General features: G+C 53.5%; 3 protein-coding genes across 3 annotated transcripts; 1 reads left to right on the forward strand and 2 right to left on the reverse strand.

The window, feature by feature from the left end:
• Nucleotides 1-2401: 2401 nt before the first annotated feature.
• Nucleotides 2402-3974, forward strand: RDI1 (rho GDP dissociation inhibitor; the record flags this gene model as incomplete). The annotated part of the gene is made up of 4 exons (XM_053191593.2): nt 2402-2498; nt 3310-3677; nt 3737-3785; nt 3844-3974. 4 exons carry the CDS (start codon nt 2402-2404, stop codon nt 3972-3974), a joined length of 645 nt encoding a protein of 214 aa, XP_053051155.2.
• An 826-nt stretch (nt 3975-4800) lies between these two features.
• On the reverse strand, nt 4801-5969 carry PPG1 (putative serine/threonine protein phosphatase; the record flags this gene model as incomplete). Its single annotated transcript, XM_053191594.1, has 3 exons — nt 4801-5600; nt 5659-5892; nt 5954-5969. 3 exons carry the CDS (start codon nt 5967-5969, stop codon nt 4801-4803), a joined length of 1050 nt encoding a protein of 349 aa, XP_053051156.1.
• A 6256-nt stretch (nt 5970-12225) lies between these two features.
• Nucleotides 12226-13189, reverse strand: N0V96_007449 (uncharacterized protein; the record flags this gene model as incomplete). The annotated part of the gene is made up of 2 exons (XM_053191596.1): nt 12226-12998; nt 13081-13189. 2 exons carry the CDS (start codon nt 13187-13189, stop codon nt 12226-12228), a joined length of 882 nt encoding a protein of 293 aa, XP_053051158.1.
• Nucleotides 13190-18844: the final 5655 nt, after the last annotated feature.

Below are 18844 nucleotides of genomic sequence, written 5' to 3' on the forward strand. Positions count from 1 at the left end.
AAAGTCCCTGACTCCTGAGGAAGGAGGGAAGGAAGATTATCGATACGACGGTCCCTTCCTTCTTTGCCTTTACCCGTTGTGTGACCCATGTCGCGTCCTAAGCCAAGCTGAGAGAAAGTTGAGATTTTGACACTTTTCTGTCCCAGTGAGCACACGTTTCCTCAGAAGAGCTCTTCAGTCTTCCCCCCAGTCAGTCCCCAACAATTCTCGTCGCGAACGCGCAAAGCTTTGAACAACCTGGGCGCCGTTCGCAGTCTCCAGTCAAGCGGGGACAAACGAGCCACAGCCCACAGGCCATAGGCCATAGGCCACAGGCTTCTTCAAGCTCAAATGGGTCCAGTGTCTGTCTCTCTTCCCTTTTCACCATGGAGTATCCGTACTGCGCACTTCTCCAGCATGCCGCGCATGGATATCCCCCCTTTCAACTTTGCCGACACCCTTTCGTTGCACCGAGATTGAAAGCGGCGGCAACACCAGAGCCCGCAGCGCGGGGGGCCCGCACCCGGCTGCGATTGTGCCTGGCAACGGGCGAACTGCAGCTATCCCGCCTTCAGCCCATCATTCGACCACGTTTCCCCCATCCCGTGCATTGCAGTATCTACCTACAGTAAGGTATTAGCTGCAGCAGCTGCAGTCTAGTCGATAAGGCAAGAGTGCTCGCTCGAGTCTTGGGTTGGGTTGACACAACAGGAAGTCCATCCTTTCTGTCGCCAGGTGCCTAAGACAAATGAGGCCGATGGTCAGCCTCTAGAGTTCCTCATCTCGCCTAGGCTGAACAGCGAGAGAGACGGATCTAGGAACCAAGTATAATAGGATACTGCTGCCAGAGCAACAGCGTCAGGCTAGCTGATACACGACGCCCTTGTTGCTGAGGTTTTGGATGGCTTAACGGCCGGAAACCATTCAGAACTACACAACCGTGAGAACTGAGAACCTGGAAACGGGTGATGCTTCTTGATCTTCAAGATGACCTGAATGTTGATGGGATATCAGCTCAGTCTTGGTACCTGTTACATAAGATACCTTGTGGATGGTGCATAATTGTGCCTAACTCTCAACTCTCTGGTGCATAAAACCTCCTATGTCACAGTAATGCAAACAAGCCCGAGGGGTCCACTACAGAGAAGCTCTGGCCTCCGGCAACGATGCCGCTGCCAGCAAGCAAGCTCTTCAACACTGGCACACTACCTGCCTATTATCCATACACTACGGAGTACTTCACGGATGGCCCGCATGAAGCTTCTGCCACCTGTCAAGCATGGACTTACTACCTCTTACACAAGTGCTAAAGTAATCGAGCAAAAGCAAAGCGGGATCAAGTAAGCGGGCGCTCATTCTGTAGGTAGCAGTCTATCTAGTCTCGTGGGCAGTGGACTCAGGCTACTGAACTTTCGAAGTTCGTCGATTGAGCCCCTCGTCAGGAACCATTCCAGACCGCTCATCCAGCCGATGCACGCAAAATCGTGGTTGATATGGATGGATGCTCCCCTCTTATCCTCTCCATCCCGTATCGAGATTGGCTGCAAATAACACTTGGAGGGGCAGAAAGCTGCATAGCAACGTAGGTATCCGTATCTAGGTACGAAGTACCTGTGCAGCTACTTGGGCCTGCTAATGTACCTGGTATGGGCAATGTGGTACCTTACGGTAAGCTAAGGTCGCATGGCAGGGTCGTGATCGAGGGGCAGCAGCAAGCTTCCTTTCAGAGTGGTTGGATCTCTTAGGCTGGTCTTCGATCCTTCATCAAAGCTGTAGCAAAACATCATCAAAAGTCAGCATATTTACCTTTGTGCTCTTGAGTGATCCAAAGGGACAGGAGGGCTTTGGCGATTGTGCTTGGTTTCGTGTGTGAAGTTCCATCTTGTTCCAGATGTTGGCCAATCAATGCAGGTCCAGACCCATAAGTCTACCGGCCAATAGAATCTCCCGTTTCGTCCAGTCAAGGCCGGTCCTGAATCCATCAGAGCCCACTTTACAGCGCCCACAGTCCGCCGACTGGCCCTGACGCGGTGACGCTTCCCCCAAGGCCCCCTGCCTCGTCGATTTTTTGGCTGGGAAGAAGGCAGACCCAGCCAGACCTGAGCACAATGAGGGGCAACGGGAAGCGGTGACCTTTGCCGTGCGCTGCTGCTTTGCGGCTTGCCTCGTCTTGACTGGCCGGGGACAAGCCATGGCCTTACCTCAACTCCATTCGCCCTGACCTTACTACCATCCTACCTGATTCTCAACTTCTCTCCTCCAGAGTAAACATTGTCACAGCCTTCCAATCTACGGCCTCATCATATACGTGAGCTACTTTCCTCCCGTAGCCTCCGATACACCCGCCCCAAGCCACCTCAGCTTCCACAGCTCCAGCTCCAGCTCCAGCTCCCACATTTACCCCACCATCACCATCATCACCATGGCTTCCCACGAGCAAGAGGACACCATGCCCGAGGAGACTCAGGGCTACAAGCTCTCTCAGCCCAAGCAGAGTCTGGCTGAGTACCAGAAGATGGGTAAGTCTTTGACTGTGTATTGACTCTTGATCCCCATCTGGTTCCTTTCAGTTCTGGGTGCTGCTGTTTGGGGGCGGGACAGCTCCAGCTGGGTCCCTCCAGAAATGCCCCCTCACACCTTCCTTCACCTTGCCTTTGGACCGGTGTGTGCAAGATGTGAGCCTCTCTCATCTCTGCACTCACCGTGGTGACAGGAGATGGCATGCTCAACATTCATCTCATGGCACAATTCACCAAGAGCCGACAGGAGAGGAAGGCACCCTGCTGCTTGCACCTTCCGCATCCACGCCCACATCCACTCTGACACTCATACTCATACTCACACTTCACCTTCACCTTCACCTTCACTGCCTTTCAACCACTTTTGTCATTATCACCAGCACCAGCACCATCACTATCACCAACCTCAATTTTGACTTTGCCCTTGTCATCACTGCGATATCGATACCACAAGCATCTTACATGTGATATCCTCTCACTATCATGGAGGCGTTATATGAGGGTATGCGTCGCATGAGGCACAGGCGCAACCGCAATAACGCCCTCATCAACCGGAACTCCATTGAGCTTCCCCCTGCTCCCCTCTCGACTCCCTCGGGATCGCGTCCTCAGTCATTTAAGATGATGGAGGAGAGACATCTTCACCGAGCAAGAGCTCTATCACGCCCTGTTCCTCCTAACCCTCCCAACTCACCTCGCCTCCAAGAAAACATGCTCACTCAAGACCCCAACCTGATTCGGGACTTTTATATGTCTCCTCTTGTTGTCAGGGCAGCACATGGCCTAGCTGTTCTTGAACCCTTGGCTCTAGAACAATACGAGATGAGAGACGAACAGCCGACTAACAGCACAACAGACGAGAACGATGAGTCTCTCCAGCGCTACAAGGAGTCCCTCGGCCTTGGTGGCGGCAAGGACCTCTCTGACGCTTCTGACCCCCGTGTCTGCATCATCCTCTCCCTGACCATGGAGTCTCCCGGTCGTGACCCCGTCACCATCGACCTTGCTGCTCCCGGCTCTGAGGCGACCCTCAAGGACAAGCCCTTCAAGATCAAGGAGGGTGCCAAGTTCACCATGGTTGCCAAGTTCAAGGTCCAGCACGAGATTCTCAGCGGTCTGCAATACGTCCAGGTCGTCAAGCGCAAGGGTATCAAGGTCAGCAAGGACTCTGAGATGCTGGTAAGTCTTTCCCTCCCCCACTTTCATCTCAACATAGTGATACTGACTGTCATCTCTAGGGCAGCTACGCTCCCAACACCGACAAGCAGACTACCTACACCAAGCGCTGTAAGTCTCGCTCCTCAATCAGTGTCCTTTGATGCAGTAAAACTGACTCTTTGCATAGTCCAAGAGGAGGACGCTCCCTCCGGCATGCTCGCCAGAGGTCACTACAACGCCATCTCCAGCTTCGTCGACGACGATAAGAAGACTCACTTGACCTTTGAGTGGTCTTTCGACATTGCCAAGGACTGGTAGAGCAGACAAGGCCCTGATGGCTGAACTACACACACACACACACACACACACTCTCTCTCTCTCTCTCTCTCTCTCTCTCTCTCTCTCTCTCTCTCTCTCTCTCTGCCCTGCCACCATTCTCATAAGCCCGAAATGCTGTCTCGTCGCTCTCGTCTATAACTTAGTCTTCCGAATTCAATCTCTTTCCAGGAAGGAGAACCCGCGCATCGGCAGATTTGAACCCGATCACGGTTGGGAGGACATATGTGGTGGAATTCAAGGCAGGCATGCAGGACAACATCTCACTCGCTCACTCCCAACACGAAAAGAATACAAAAGGTCAAACTAGGTCACAGCCAACACGCAGGAAATATGAGTGATGGACCATGCTGATTCAAAGGCCCTTTTCTACTCTTGCTATACACAACACACACTCACACAAATTTTGCTCTCAACCTCATACACTGGTTATTGCACATGAAGTCACGATTACAAAACAAAAAAGTGGACGGTTTAGATGGCAGATACTTTTTTTTTTCTCGTTCTGCTGGGTCATCATCGTTGTTTGTGCCCAAGCTACCAAAAAAATACAGATCCCTTTGGATCCTCGTCAAATGTTCGTCTATGGGTCGTCCCGAGGCGTGAGGCGTAAGACGTGAATGACACCTTTTCAACGTACTCTAATCGTGGTGGTCTCTTCCACCTGGCCCTTCTGATAATGGCCTTTTATAAGGACAGTTTGGTGATGCACCTGAATCTGGGCTCAGACCACACGCCATTTTCTTACTCTTGTATAAATCATCCCCGTCTAAGATGGTCTAGGCATCGAACGCAGACTCCAGCCGCGTTACAGGAAGTAATCGGGAAGGGAGTTGCCATCTGCCTGCTTTTCTCCACCACCCAGCTGCATATCTTTATGCTGATCATTCTCTGGTGCTGCAGCAAAGACGTTGAAAAACCTCTCGCCAGTATCGCTGACCTCCAGAACACTAGCCATGTTTCCACATCGGTAGCAGTAATTGGGCGCACTCCATACTGTACTCAATCGATCGTCGTATAAAACTTGGAAGCCCTCCTGACACAGCTGGTGCGCTCTCAGAATGTGGTCCATGTTGTTCACAGCCAAGAACTTCTTAACCACTTGTGCGCCAAAAGTATAGCCCGCTCCACGTGGGCTGAGAGAGAACTCGTCGCGCTCGGGATCGGGGTCAGACCACACTAGGTCGGCCATGGGGCCTTCATGAGGAATCTCGCGGAAACGATCAATGATGACAATTTGGTCGATTGAGTGAATGGATGGGGAGAGGCCTGGAGCAATACATATTAGCAGACCGTCGAAACTGATAGCAGCGGCGTAGGCGCGCGCGTGCGTGGAGATTCGGGCTGCCTTACCGCCGTGGACACAGAAGATCTTGTCGTTGATGACCACGCTCAAGGTCAAAAAGTCAAACATGTCGGTAAAGTAGTGCCATACGTTGGCGTTTCCGTATTTTCTTGAACACTCGGTATAGAAGCCATAGGACTGAGTAACGCCGCGAGACTCGTGGTTGCCTCGAATCAAATGCACGCGATTGGGGTATCGAAGTTTCAAGCACACAAGCAAAGATATCGTTTCGACACTGAACATGCCGCGGTCGACGTAGTCGCCTGTTGGACAGCCGGTCAGTAAACTATTTGGATTCCCAACTTCCGATCCAAAACGTACCCAGAAACAAGTAGTTGGTGTCTGGACACCAGCCACCAATTTTGAAGATCTCTATCAGGTCGTAGAACTGGCCGTGGATATCGCCAACGACGGTGACGGGGGCGCGAACGTGGACGACGTTGCTCTCGCGCATCAGCAGCTCTTTCGTTTTGGCGCAAATGGCCTCGATGACGGATTCGGCGAGAAGTTCCCTCTTGTACAAGCGCGAGATGCACTCGTCAAGGTCGACGGAAGCTGTAGCAGCACAACATGATCAGAGAAGTTGCAGAACCTGGGGAACAAGAGCAAGTCTTACCTGGGAGCCCGGGCATCTTTGACGTAGTGGTATGCGACAGTAGCTGCGAGGCCGGTGGTATGTGGTTGATTTTGTGGTTGGTAAGGTGTAGCAGCACTACAGCGGAGGGTCGTCGCAAAGGTCGGAGGTTCAAGAAGCAGGTCGTCGTCGGAGACCACTTCTACTCAAGAGGCGGGCTATGTGTATTGGGGAGCTTCGTGGTTGTAGTAACATGATCGAGGAAGACGTGTCTTTACATGGGAGCAGAAAGCGCGCGGCGGCAGAATGAACAAAGCGGACGAGTTGAAGCGTAGGCTGGATCGACGAAAGATTTGGGGGGGTAATAGCGCACGCCTGTGTTTGGTGGGCTTTGAATCGTCGAATAGGTGGCTCAAGAGCACAAGAGAGGAAGACGACGAAGGGAAGCGACGTGTAGGTAGGTATGTAGGCCGTGGCGATGCCCTCGAAAAGAGAGCGTGGTGAGGTAAGGTACCTAAGCTAAGGCAAGGTACCTTAGTTATTCTTCAGTCGCCGTTGATTAATCTTTTTAGGATGGATGGGTGGCAGCTCTGGCGGCGGACAGCGAGGGGACGTCATGCTGCAATGGAAAGACGACGCCCATCTCAAATTGGAATCAGCTGGGGGAAGCTTGGGCCCGGCTGAGAAATCCCATCCAAACATCAGACACTTCACCTGCTCACGTACCAGTCATGACAATGTACGTACTAGGTACGCAGTATCTACCTTACTTGTAAGGTAGCAAGTTAAGGTACCTTACTCTGTTGAGTGCCCTAGAAGACAGGATGTGATTGGATCTGGTCACGTTTTACCGCCCCGCGCGCAAACCTGGCAGTTGGCGGTCACGGCAGGTTCGAGGCGCTTACGTACACATCAACACTCTACCTAGGGGGCTGTCGTTCGCTACAGAGTACAAGCCCTGGAAGCGCTGGAACTGCACCGCGGCGCAAGGTGATGGATGGGCAGGAGGGCCACTACTGGCCAAGGAAGCCTGGACTTGCCAGGTCAGCAGGGGGGGGGGGCCTCCTGCAACGACTGGGCTCATATAAAGTCACCTTCCCCCCCCTTCATCGGGTTTGACGAGGCGGGTGCGCCCTTTTCTTTTCCTCACCTCACAGTTGCGTCCATACAAATTACCTCCACTACCAATCTGATGGTACACTATTCGTGCCGTTTCTAACGGTCCGACGAGCTTCCCCGTTCATTGTCATTTCCTCCGCCAGTCGCAGCTTTTGGCCTGCGATTTCAGAGAGTCAGACAGAATCCTGGCTGCTATTGAGAGCCCCGACACTGGACTGTATTTCGATACTTTATTTCCTTGGTTGTTTTCAGACGCGTTCATCATTCACTCATTGTGAGATGCTGGGCCGCCGACCCCGTTCGCTCAGATCAATTCCTCACCATCTCCAGGGTTCGAACATCACCTGGTGTCTGGATTGTCATAAGGAAGCAGCCATATGTTCCCTTCACCTTGGTTTTCCCTCAATTTCTCAGGCACCAACATCTCTCTCGTCTGCCAGCTGGTCTTCTTAGATGCTTCGCCCGTCTATCTATCTACCTTGGTCTCCATTTGAAATTAGAATACCTAGCATGTCTTTCATTTTCTGTCTTGACCGTTTCATCTCGCTCCTGGTTGAACTCGGATGCTCTGCGTCTGCGCGATGGATTAGCATCTAGATGTTCCCAGTTGATATATTCGTATCTCTACCTCTGCAAACCTCGCTCGAGCAGCTCCAAACTGCCCTTGAGCATAGCATCATGGTCTGCCAATCTAGCCCAATGACAGCAGATGCAAACTTCCCAAGATCTGGCCCATGACAGCTTCTCGACTTGAAGACAAAACCAGTCCCAGATGTCCCAGGAGACTTGTCATGTAGTCACATATTGCCCCCTTAGATCCTAGTCCTCAGATGATCTGGATGCACAAAGACAGTGCGTGCTTCATAACTCATGCATGACATGCCAGCTGTGGTCTTTGAGACTGCAGTCTGCAGGTCGAAATACGCCCCCCCACAAGGCACGAGACATGTACGACATGCAGGAAACCAAGGTGTATTGTCTGTCAGCTAATTGCTGCCTCTTCCCAATGTCGTCGAGTCTGGCTGGACCACCTATGTCTTCTGCCTGTCCTGCCTACCTGACCTGAGGTGGCTGCCTTCCGAAAAAAGAAAACATGACATCCGGCCCGATAAACTTCCGGCCCCTTTCAGCCTTCCGCGCGGAAGGAGTTGCCGTGGGTGTTCAGCTGTGCCTCACTGGGCAGGTGCATTTGCCCCACTTTACGCCTGAGCCTAGGTGGGCGCGCAACCTTCGTCTTTTGGTCAACTTCGTCGCGCTTTCCCACAACCTCATCCCAGTTGCCCCCTCCTGGAATGAGACAAAGCCCACGATAGTCGCCTGGTTTAGGCCTCGCCATCAAGAATCCTCACTTTGGAGGCCGGCCTGCGGCTTTCATCGCCAACTCATCGCACCTCTCCCCTCATAGTACGGTCATCCACAGGCGATGCGCCACTCCAGACTGCCTAGGCGCATCCACTAAAGACCTTTGAAGGCTTCGCACTATCCGTCACCTTGATTAACAGACTGCCATCTTGAGTCTCGGTCAAATCAAGAGATTATCTTATAGTTGCCACTACCTACTCTGGTGTCGGCCAGTCTCAGGCCTCTCATTCACCTGCTGTAAGCACAGCGCGAACATCAAGGTTTGCGTCTCTGACTCTCCTTTCCCGTCTTTGGCAAGCACCCTCTGATATATCAAGTCTTCTCTTATTCAGCTCGTGTTGGCAACCTATTCCGACCTATCTTTGCTACTAGTATAAGCAGAGATACCTCCACCTTTCTCTGCTTTCTTTCCCTACTGGGCCGCTTCCGGCTCATAGTTGCTATCCAGTTTCTCGTTACCTTGGTCGCGCTACTCCTCCCAACACTCTCATTGATCCCCCCTTCTGGGCCTGGGCCAAAGCTGTACGCCAACCCGAGAGCCGAGGCACCCTATCATCAACCATGGCCGACCATGCGCCAGGGATGGGGCCGTCAATGAAAGAGCCAAGCTGCATCAATTGCGGCGGCGTAGGACATTGGGCCGTAGCTTGCCCGGAGCCTGTCAGAGCGAAGCCCGCGTAAGTTTCGTGATGCAGAGTCTTCTCAGACATGACGACAACTGTCTCTTTATTCAAGTTTGAATCTTGACTGACTCGACCAAAGTGGATTGTCCCGGAAAAATACCTCGAGTGCCCATGATCACCATGGCCGGGGTGGTGAACATCAACACGGCGCACGCCGGCCGGGGGCTGTTGTGACCAAGTACTCGGCCCCACCAAGCGGCAATCCGATCGTCACTCGCTACGCTCCGCCCCCGGGTCAACCCCATGCTCCTCCGTACCCCGGCCCCCTGCCTTCATATCCGTCATATCCTCCACCTCCGAATGGCTATCCTCCCCCGCCAACAGGGAACTACCCCGGCTATTCCCAATATCCCCCGCCGCCGCCGCCTCCCCGGGTGCCCACCCACCACCTCCCGCTCCTCCTGCACCGTACCATTATCCACCATCTGGCCAGTATGGCGGGCCTCCACCTCCTGGTTCTTCTGGTCTGCCTCCTCCTCCTTATCAGCCACCACAATTTGCTGGCAGTGCTCCTTATGCTGCTCCTCCTCCTCCTCCTCCTCCTCCTCCATCTTACTCTTCTGGCCCTGGATATCACCCCGGTCCTCCACCTCCAGGCGGCCAGTACCCGCCCTCATATAATTCAACACCTCCGGGAGGCTATCCTCAGCCGCACTATGGGTCTCAACCGCCCCCAACATCAAGTTCTTACCCTCCCTCATGGGGACCGCCCCCTCCAGGATATGGTCATCCACCTCCCTTGCCTGGCCCTCCCCGCTCTACACCCCCGGGGCTCCCGCCAATTCCTCCTCCGAGGAACCAACCGCCGCGGGACCGAAATGGGCGACAGCGCCAAGGGCATAATAATCGAGATCGTTCTCGCCGAAATAAACACGGCAATCAGTCGAAACGAGATCCTTCACAGCCAAGACCAAAGTCGGAAAATAAAGCCAGGCCAGGGCCAACACTGCCACAACTCGAAGCCGGATCAAAGGCTGTCGAGACGCCATCCGTCGCGAGCGATACACCTCAAAGCACAAACATCAACACTGCTTCGGAACAGGAAGCCGATGAAGAGTACGATTGGAACTGGGAGGAAGAGATGATCTTTAAAGAACTAGAGAAAACTCACCAACCAGACCCGATCGCCATGCCACTACCGGGACCTGAGGAATACCACGATAACATTGTGCTACCTCCGGCGTGGAACGCCACCTGGATTCAGTCTCGATTTGCAAAAGAGGGCAACCTCATGGAATTCTCGCGGCCGATACGAGAAACCGAGTTCTTCGTCACGTTGCAGTATGATCCAGCGTTCTGGAAGTGTCCCGAGGGCAGTGCTCCCAAACAACCCCCTGAGCCACGAGAGAGGCCCAGCACGTTCAAGTCTAGTCGCCTTCCAGGGTTTCCATCTCTCCCACCCAAACCGCCTACTCCAGAAAACCGTGAATACCGTCTGGTCAATAATCGAAAGCGGACTTTGGACGAGTCGCCATACAAGAACCCTCGAGCTAGGGGCGGCCCAGAAGGTGGCGAATGGGCGGATCATCGTTTAAAGAGGCACAAGGTTGAATCACTTCCCGGCTACAATGCCACCTCACCGCACAATCGGAGATCCAGGGAGGACTCGAGACCGATGGATCGCTATCGTCACCAAAGACCAGAACGCACTGATTCCGATCCAGGCCAGACGCTCCTCAGGTCCTTGGACGAGTCTCAAGATGCCGGCCCATCAAGGCGATTTGAAGACGCGGGTCTCCAAGACTCGGGATACTATAGCTCTCGGAACGTTCGCAGACAGACATCGACCAACAATTTCCAGGAAAGGGGGGCATCGCCACCTGTGCTTCCTCGCGGAACATCACGACTAGATAGCCGGCCGCATAGCCGACAGGCGTCTCGATCTCGGTCTCGATCTCGTCACTCCCGCCGCCGTGGATCTCACAGCAGCCGTGATGAATCACGTCCAGCTTCTAGGCAATCTGCGGCGTCCTTTGGTACTGACGCATCGGAGTTATCTGCACTAGAGGCCGAACTCCTCGGCATTGCTCCCAAGTCCAAGGGAGACCGAGATGGGAAACCGGATGGCTTGAAGATGCGCAAGCGCGTCACCAAGGTCGATTCGGCTTATAGGTAAGTTTCCCTCCATCAGCTATCAGTGTTGCCTTACTGACCCGGCATCGAAGTCGGCGATGGTGATTTCCTCCATAGCTTCCGTCCCTGGGGACGCACTTTCAGGGCTCAACAAAAGCACGACATATGGGCGTACGAGCAATGCTCTGGCCGTAAACACGCAGACAGTTTCTGCGCAATTGTTCGCGTCGTTACACTTTAAACGGCAGCAGCCTAGACATAGAAGCAACCGCAATAATACGTAAAAGTCTAGCGGCATAGCATCAAAATCCGGCGTTGGGATGGAATGAATTTGGCGGCCGAGGATTGGATCTTCGGTCTGGGAAAGGGCGTCATGTGGGTAGAATACTCGTTGAATCATTGACAACCATCTTGTTTCTTGTAATAGACGCCACACCGTCCATCCCCTATCTTTCTGTGTATGTATGGCCGAGGGGGGCATGCGAATGGCCAGACCAAAATCAAATTCTTGAGAGAATCGCAATGTTTCCTCCACCGCCATTGGTCGGAAGTGTTTAGTTTCCTGCCCGTCTGACACAAATCCGGTGTCAAGTTATTGCAAGACCGAGCAGAAGGGATATGGCCTGTGCATCAGAAGTCTATCCAGCTTCGGACGAGGGCAAAGTTTGCCTCATAGCGTTGCCTGTTTAGTATCCTCGGGTCATTTTGTCTGTTCGACTTTAAGCATCTGCCTTGTCAGGTGAAGGAAGTATTGGCGAAGAGATCCGATTGACAGATTCACAAACTATGAGGTTTATTTTGTTGACCATGTCACATAGGGTCACATCACAGCGAGAGTGTAGTAGAAGTTTTTCAAACTCCGATCGGCGTCAATTGCCTATGGAAAAATGACGACCTAATAAGAAAAATAGTATGTAGGAAATAAAGAACGGTCGTTTCCAAAAAGCTCTATACCCAAGTCTGGAATTCACCGAGCCTTAGAAGTCCCTGACTTCCTGCAGCGTCGATCAAATCCCCCAAACTCCCAGGTTTGACACACCGAAAAGATCCTCATCAAAGAATCGCTTGACAAGCCGCTTATGCGCGGTTGTTGAGCTCCATGCGCTTCTTGAGGCGGTAGGCAACGGCGCGCTTGCGGCCAGCGGCGGTCTGGGTGAAGGCAGCAGAGCCACCGAAGGGGCCGGCACCAGCACCGTTGCGGACACGGACGACGCAGACGTTGGAGGCCATGCCGACCTTGCCGTCGCAGGTCATACCAGCGGGCATCTGGACCTTGATGGGGAAGTCGGTGTTGGTGGCGAGGGACAGACCCTGGACGCCGAGGCCCGGGACGTCAGTGGTGACCTGAGCGCTCTGGAAAGCCTCCTCCTTGGTGCCGCCGGAGGTGCCGTCGACATCGGCGGTCATGGGACCGGCGCCATCCTGGTTGATCTGGCGGAAGGTCATGGAGATGGTGCCGTCGTCGGCGCAGGTGGGCATGCCCTGGGAGGCACCCATACCAGCAGTGGCGGCGACGCGGGCCTCGGGGGGACCGTTCTGCTTGTTGCCCTTGTTCTTGCCACCGCCGCCGAAGAGGCCGGCGAGACCCTGGCGAGCGTAGAGCTCGGCGCGCTTCATGTTGGGAATGTTGTCCTCGACACCGGTGCCGGATGCGGCTCCGTTGTTCTTGGGGGCGGCAGCACCACCCATGAAGTTGTTGACCATCACGGAGGCGTCAACGGGGCCGTTGCCCTGAGTGCGGCCAAGAGGGCCGACCTCACCAGAGGCGATCTCGCGGTCACGGATAATGGCAGTGTCGGCCTGGGAGCCGCAGCCGTTGGAAGAGCAGTCACGGGGAGTTCCATCAGCGACTGAAGGGGCGAGTGAGTTAGTCATTTGTGTGTTGTATAGGAAAGAGCAAGCCATGTTGCCCAGGAAAATGGTGAAGCTTACTGGTGAGACCGGGCATGGTGACGCCATTAGCACCCTCGACGGACATCAGCGTGCCGTGAGCAGAGACGGTAGCAGCCAGGGCGGCGACGAGGAGTGATTGGGAGCGCATTTTGAATGAGAGATTCGAGCTTGAGGAAACTGGAATGAATCGGAGTTTGTTTTTAGAGATTAAGAGATCCTATTCGTGAAGAGCCACCGGGGCTGATATAGGTAAGGAAAGTGGAAAAGGTGAAGAAGTGAAAGGCTTGCTTTGTTGATGCTGTGTGATGAGGGTAGGAAAGAAGGTTAGATTTGATGGTGTGGACGGGACTGTTATATAGAAGATCTCGACTGGACTTGCTTGGCATTCCATATCATGGTCAGGGGGGACGAATTTGACAAATTCCTTGGGTTGAGATGGGATGGATTTTGGGTGGGAGGTTCGGAATCAGATCGTTCCATGCTGGACCACCGTCGTAGCAAGCAAAGCAACGAAGCAGTGCGGTGCAGGCAAAAGACAAGGCAAGGCCAGGCGGGTGGGCAAGCAAGCAGACGATGAGGCTCCAGGGTCTGTTCTCAGCTGAACCTCACCTCGCCCTCACCTCACCTCCTTCTCCTCCCACACACGCGCGCGCACACACATACACAGAGGTACATTAGCGGCAGCAGAGACAGAGACTCGCCCTTGCCGGCCTACCTTGCATCCCCGATCAGACCTTGCACCCTGCAACCCTTCGTCAGTGTCAGTGTGTTCCCAATGGCTAGGACCTTGAAGCCGTCAGTCAAAGTCGACCTCAAGCATGGCTCGGTATCGCGTCGGCTCAAGTAGCATAGAGAAACAAGAGGAGGGGCGTGAGTAGACTGGTTGGGGGTGTGTAGACCTCGGATTCTGTCCTTTGATTGACTTCACAGCTGAACGCGAGGGAATTGGAATTGTGAAAACCCTCCACCGTGATTCAACCAGGTGGAGTTGGGACGACAAGACCACGGCGACGTCGGAGGCGGGTCACTGGACGGTAAGCGTCGACATGCGATACGAAGGAGGCTGGGGTTTAGAAGTTGAAGCATCACAAACGGATCGCCAAGAGGCAGCTCAGAGCAAATCGCATATACGTTGCTGGAGTCATCTTCCAGAAAGAGAGACGTGGAAGCGTCCCGAGAATCCACCCGCCCACATACAGATCCTGGGGGTGCTCCCAGGCTTGAATGGGTTGGGACAACTGCGCCTCGTTGGCCGTGGTAGGGTAGTTGCTGCGCGCCTATGTTTGGTGGTGTACGGCGTGTTTAGGAGACGGAATGATTTGAGTGATGTGCAGTTTGGATGTGCGGCGAGGGGCTCGCGATGTGGAGGATGCGCGAGGATGTGTCGATGTGCTGCCGGGTTGCTAGCTCCACGCTCGAGCGAGGCTCGAGGGGGAGAGACGTCGAGGGACGATGTGTGGGATGTGAAGTTAGGTTCTCGGGTGCATGAAGCTTGGCGAATCTTCGCTCGCGAATCTGTTTCAGTGGAGGTCTTGGCGACGAATGGCCGTGCTGTGCCTTGAAGTTGATTTGAGTGACGATGTGAGAGGAACACAGCAACTCAGGAACACGCGCGTGGCTTGTAGTCAGCAAGTCAGTTTTTAGGTGTAGGGGACGCACGAGAAGAGGCAATCAGAGTTCCGATTGGTTCAAGAGTCAGGAACATGATGCAGCCTTCTTACGGTAGCCAAGAAGTTTACGGTTTCGGTGATCGGACTGGGATGCTTGGGACCTAGGGAAGATCTGGAGTCGCCAGGCCAGAGGCGGAGGGGAGATCTTCTGTGGCCAACTACGGAGTACGGAGTACTGTGAAATAGAGTATCTACCGTGATGTTGACAGGGACTCTCGATGCGCAACCGTTGAGCTCCGTTCGCTAAGCCTTCGAGGACCCGTTTATTTCCCCTGGCTAAAAGTCTTGGTAGTAAGGATTTGTATCGCCTCAGCCCTGAAGCAGGCCTAAAGAGTCTCCGAGTCCAGGCTCGGAAACGCTGGTCCACGTTTGGGAGTCAGGAAGCGCGGCCGTTGCCCTGACCGTGTGTACGAACAGTAGTCCTTTTTCTTTGGTCACGGAGACGTACCGTGGGCTGATGGTGATGATTGTGGTTTTACGCTTGATCAGTTGGCGCCGGATGCATGTCAAAACCGGTAGCCCTCTCCACATCCGGGGTTAGAGAGAAACACGGTCTCGGGGTGCTCGAGTAAGCCTAAGATGAGATCTGCTGATGCCACAGCAGTCTAAATCGGCGATTTTGGAGTGTTCGTGTTCCTCCGGCGGGCGATCACCCGCGATGTGCGTCCGCGATATGCACCCGAGTTGTGCGAATGGAAGGTTTGCCTGTCGGCACCATGGTACGACTATCTGTTTCTATGGATCAAGGAGGGGTATATGGTGAGCAGAAAACCTTGTGGTGATGAGGCTGCTGCGTGGTGACGAACAACGAGCGAAGCATTGCATGAGAGATCGACTTAAGATCCCGCCGTTGTAGCCTGCACTAGAGCAAACGGTAGAACGTGGCATGCAGCAATGGAAGATTTCTAGCGGGCTTGGAGGGCTGTATGTCAACCAGCAGTGGTGTATCCGTACGGAGTAGACACGCTCTGTGCCTGTGGCTCCCCTTTCTGATGGGTGGTATGTTAGGTATGACAGACAGCTGCGAGTGGTTGTCAGTGCTCCCTCTTCCACATAACGAGTCTGACCTGAGGCGGCTGTGTGACCAAAGGAGAGCGAAAGAGCGTCCGAGTTACGTCGGGCCGTGCGAGGGATGCAGTTGTTTCTTCAATGTGGTGGCTAAGGTGCTAGTGTAACTATGTGAGTAAGAATGTAAGACAGGCGGCATTCGCAAAGACACGGAGAAGCAGGCCCGGCCTGAGAATCACGCGAGCGCTTGTATTCGGAGAATTACGGCGGGAAATAGAGGAGACTAGGAGGGGGGCAGCAGATCTCATCACCTCAGCCAGGCGTAGGCATGGCAGGGTTTGTAGGTGAATCAAGGATAGCAACGTACCGAGGACCCCTGCTTGAAGCTTGAAACGGGAACCAAATTTAGAGACAAAGCTTGGACTGTTTAAGCTCGTAGCTTCCGAGGCAGCGGACAGCCAACTAACGCCCTCTTGAATCTTGATTGGTAGGCTTATCCTGCACTTGTAAGTATGTACATGAAATCATTTACATACTTACATACTTAGGTAAGGTAGTAGAAGCATGTAGATGCAAGTGCTCGTGTATACGATGTACACGTTTCCTCCGCGTCATCATACAAATATGCTTAATTGTGCATGGCATTAGTCCCGTCCCTGCTTGGGCCTGTCCTACTTTACCTCACTAAGTTGGTTGACTGCTTTCTTTCTGGCCTTCGTTTTCGGCTTCCTTGCCGTGCCTGTGCTTGTTCCTGGTGGATTTCTTATTCCCCGACTATACTTCATCGTCCACGACTAATGCAGGCACGATGCTCAACCAATCTGTCATCCCGCAACTTTAACACAACCCGCCCTTGGCGCATCTCACCTTCAATCATTTCAGCCTATTGACTTTTTTTCACATATATACACGGGCTACATCATGCCCTATGCTACCTTGCCATGGAACAATTGCTTGAACTTCTTTTCAAATCAATACGGTGTGACTGCCCATTGCGGTATCTCGCTTTCGTCCCTTTAGCCCCTGGCTTCTCGGGATGGTTCGTTGCCATCCTCACTATGTCCTCACCTCTCTTTGCCAAGATGGTTCTAGATCCAGCGCCACCTCTCGTTCTACACAGCCATGACAAACATGGCTCAAATGTCAGACAGCCCGCCACTTGACCCTCGTCACCCGTAGAGGGGCTAGCCCTGCTCCCGGCGGCTGACATGACATGTGGCTCCCGTCCGCTATGACATGCCACCAGCAGACGCAACACGTCTCTCAGACCTCTTCTGTGACAAGCTTGGTACACCTGGGCAGACGCTGCCGGTCAAAAGCAAAATCAAACTTGGGATAGCTGCCTGGGCCACTCACCCTTCGCGACGTCCAGCGCGCTTCTCACGTTTGCGACGGCAAGGTCATACGCCTACGATTTCCAGCCCTGTCGCTCACCGAGCTAGCGAGAAACCCGCAACGTTTTTAGGCCGGCATCGATGTTTCCCCGACCGACTGAACATCGGTCCGCGGCGATCGATCTCATCATTCAGATTCTTCTTCACCTTGTCTCAGCGCGGATCACGATGCCCCCGTTTCCTGCCGTCTCTTCGAGCGGCTAACCAGTTCCCATCCCTACGTCCCTCTATTTCCTGAGTGGTAAGTAAATGGGTTGCTGCTGCTCTCCGATCAAAAAATCCTTGACGCGCCCTAGCTCCTCGATCATTCTAGAGTCACTTCTCAAGACTCAGGCTCTTGGGGCCTGGGCAGAACGAACTATCGAACCAAGGCCAGTCAGTGACTGATTCCGGGCACAGTTGCCAGGTTGGCCCGGGTTTGCCTTCAGGCAACTCTACAGGGACTGTGCAAAATCCGACGAAATGATTTCAATTCTTATGGTTCTGCCAAATAACCTACACGGAGGTCCCTGGTCAGTACCACCCGTCTCCCCTTTAACCCTATTCGCCCCAAACGTTGCTTTGTCTGACATTCATCCCTTTGTCTAGCGTCGCTCCCCTTCTTGGGCGAGTGTTGACGAATGCGAGCGTCGAGAAGACGAGATGGCCTAGCTGTTGACCAACTCCTTGCGATCTCATAAACGTATCATCCCTACACTCCAGCGTACCAATAAAAAATTTAACAACCATCAAATTGAAGTGATAATCTGCCCATCACCGTGTTCTCCGAAATACCACAAGGTGCTGATTTCAGCTTCCTGCACGCCCGTTCCAATCTGCATTACCGATATCCTTTCATCATTCGCTGACGGCGGTATCTTGACCAAACGGATGGCATCTGTGCACACCTTCGGCTTCAGACCGAACGTCAAATGCGTCGTATGCTCTCAGAGAAAGCGACACCGAGTTTGAGGGCCGTGGAGTAAAACTGAGCCGGGCTCATGATATCAACAGTGACCGGGCAAAGTGACTACTACGCCTGGTTATGCTTAATCACCTCATACGCAGAGACCCCGGAGCCGAATGGGTCTGAAAGAAATTGGTCAATTTGCGGTGCCATCTCAGGGAGCGGTTCAGATGACTTGATCAATGGAGAAAGCTCGTGCAACGTTCGTCCACAGCGGCCACTTCTCGGGTAAGCTCGCTTGCGGTATGAGTCTCTTGCTGTCTCGCGGCTTCTGAGACGACGACTGGTGGTGATAACCTGGTTGCCGCTTCTATTTCTGGCCTCGCAACCCAATTAAGCGTCAGGCTGTCTCTGATTGGAACTCTTTGATGGCCTCTTAGGCCCATCAGTCTCCTTGCTCAGACGTACTCGCTTTGCCCCCTATGTACTCCTCTCCATCTGGACTTCATTTCATCCTCAACTGTCGCTCGAACTAATGCTACGCTGATATGATGTTGCTTGAGGCCGTCTGTCATGAATTTCAAATTCCGCACTGCTAACTTGCCAAACTTCATCTTTTTGTCATCTAATTGCGATGCATGTCAGGGGCTCGCAGGGGACGTTTGGAGTCACAAATGTAGCTTTTGGCTCCCCTCCCACCCATCATTAGTCGAACGAATACGAGTACGTTATAAGAGAAAACGCCAGAGAGGAACCAAAGCCCGTGTTGAATACCGGCTGTCAGTGTGATTGTCCAATGTTTAGTACCGTCGCCTCGGATACCTTACAACCCTCTCAATCACGAC

Source organism: Colletotrichum fioriniae, assembly GCF_027942845.1.
Source record: "Colletotrichum fioriniae strain IMI 355084 chromosome Unknown scaffold_8, whole genome shotgun sequence".
In the NCBI taxonomy this organism is placed as follows: domain Eukaryota; kingdom Fungi; phylum Ascomycota; class Sordariomycetes; order Glomerellales; family Glomerellaceae; genus Colletotrichum; species Colletotrichum fioriniae.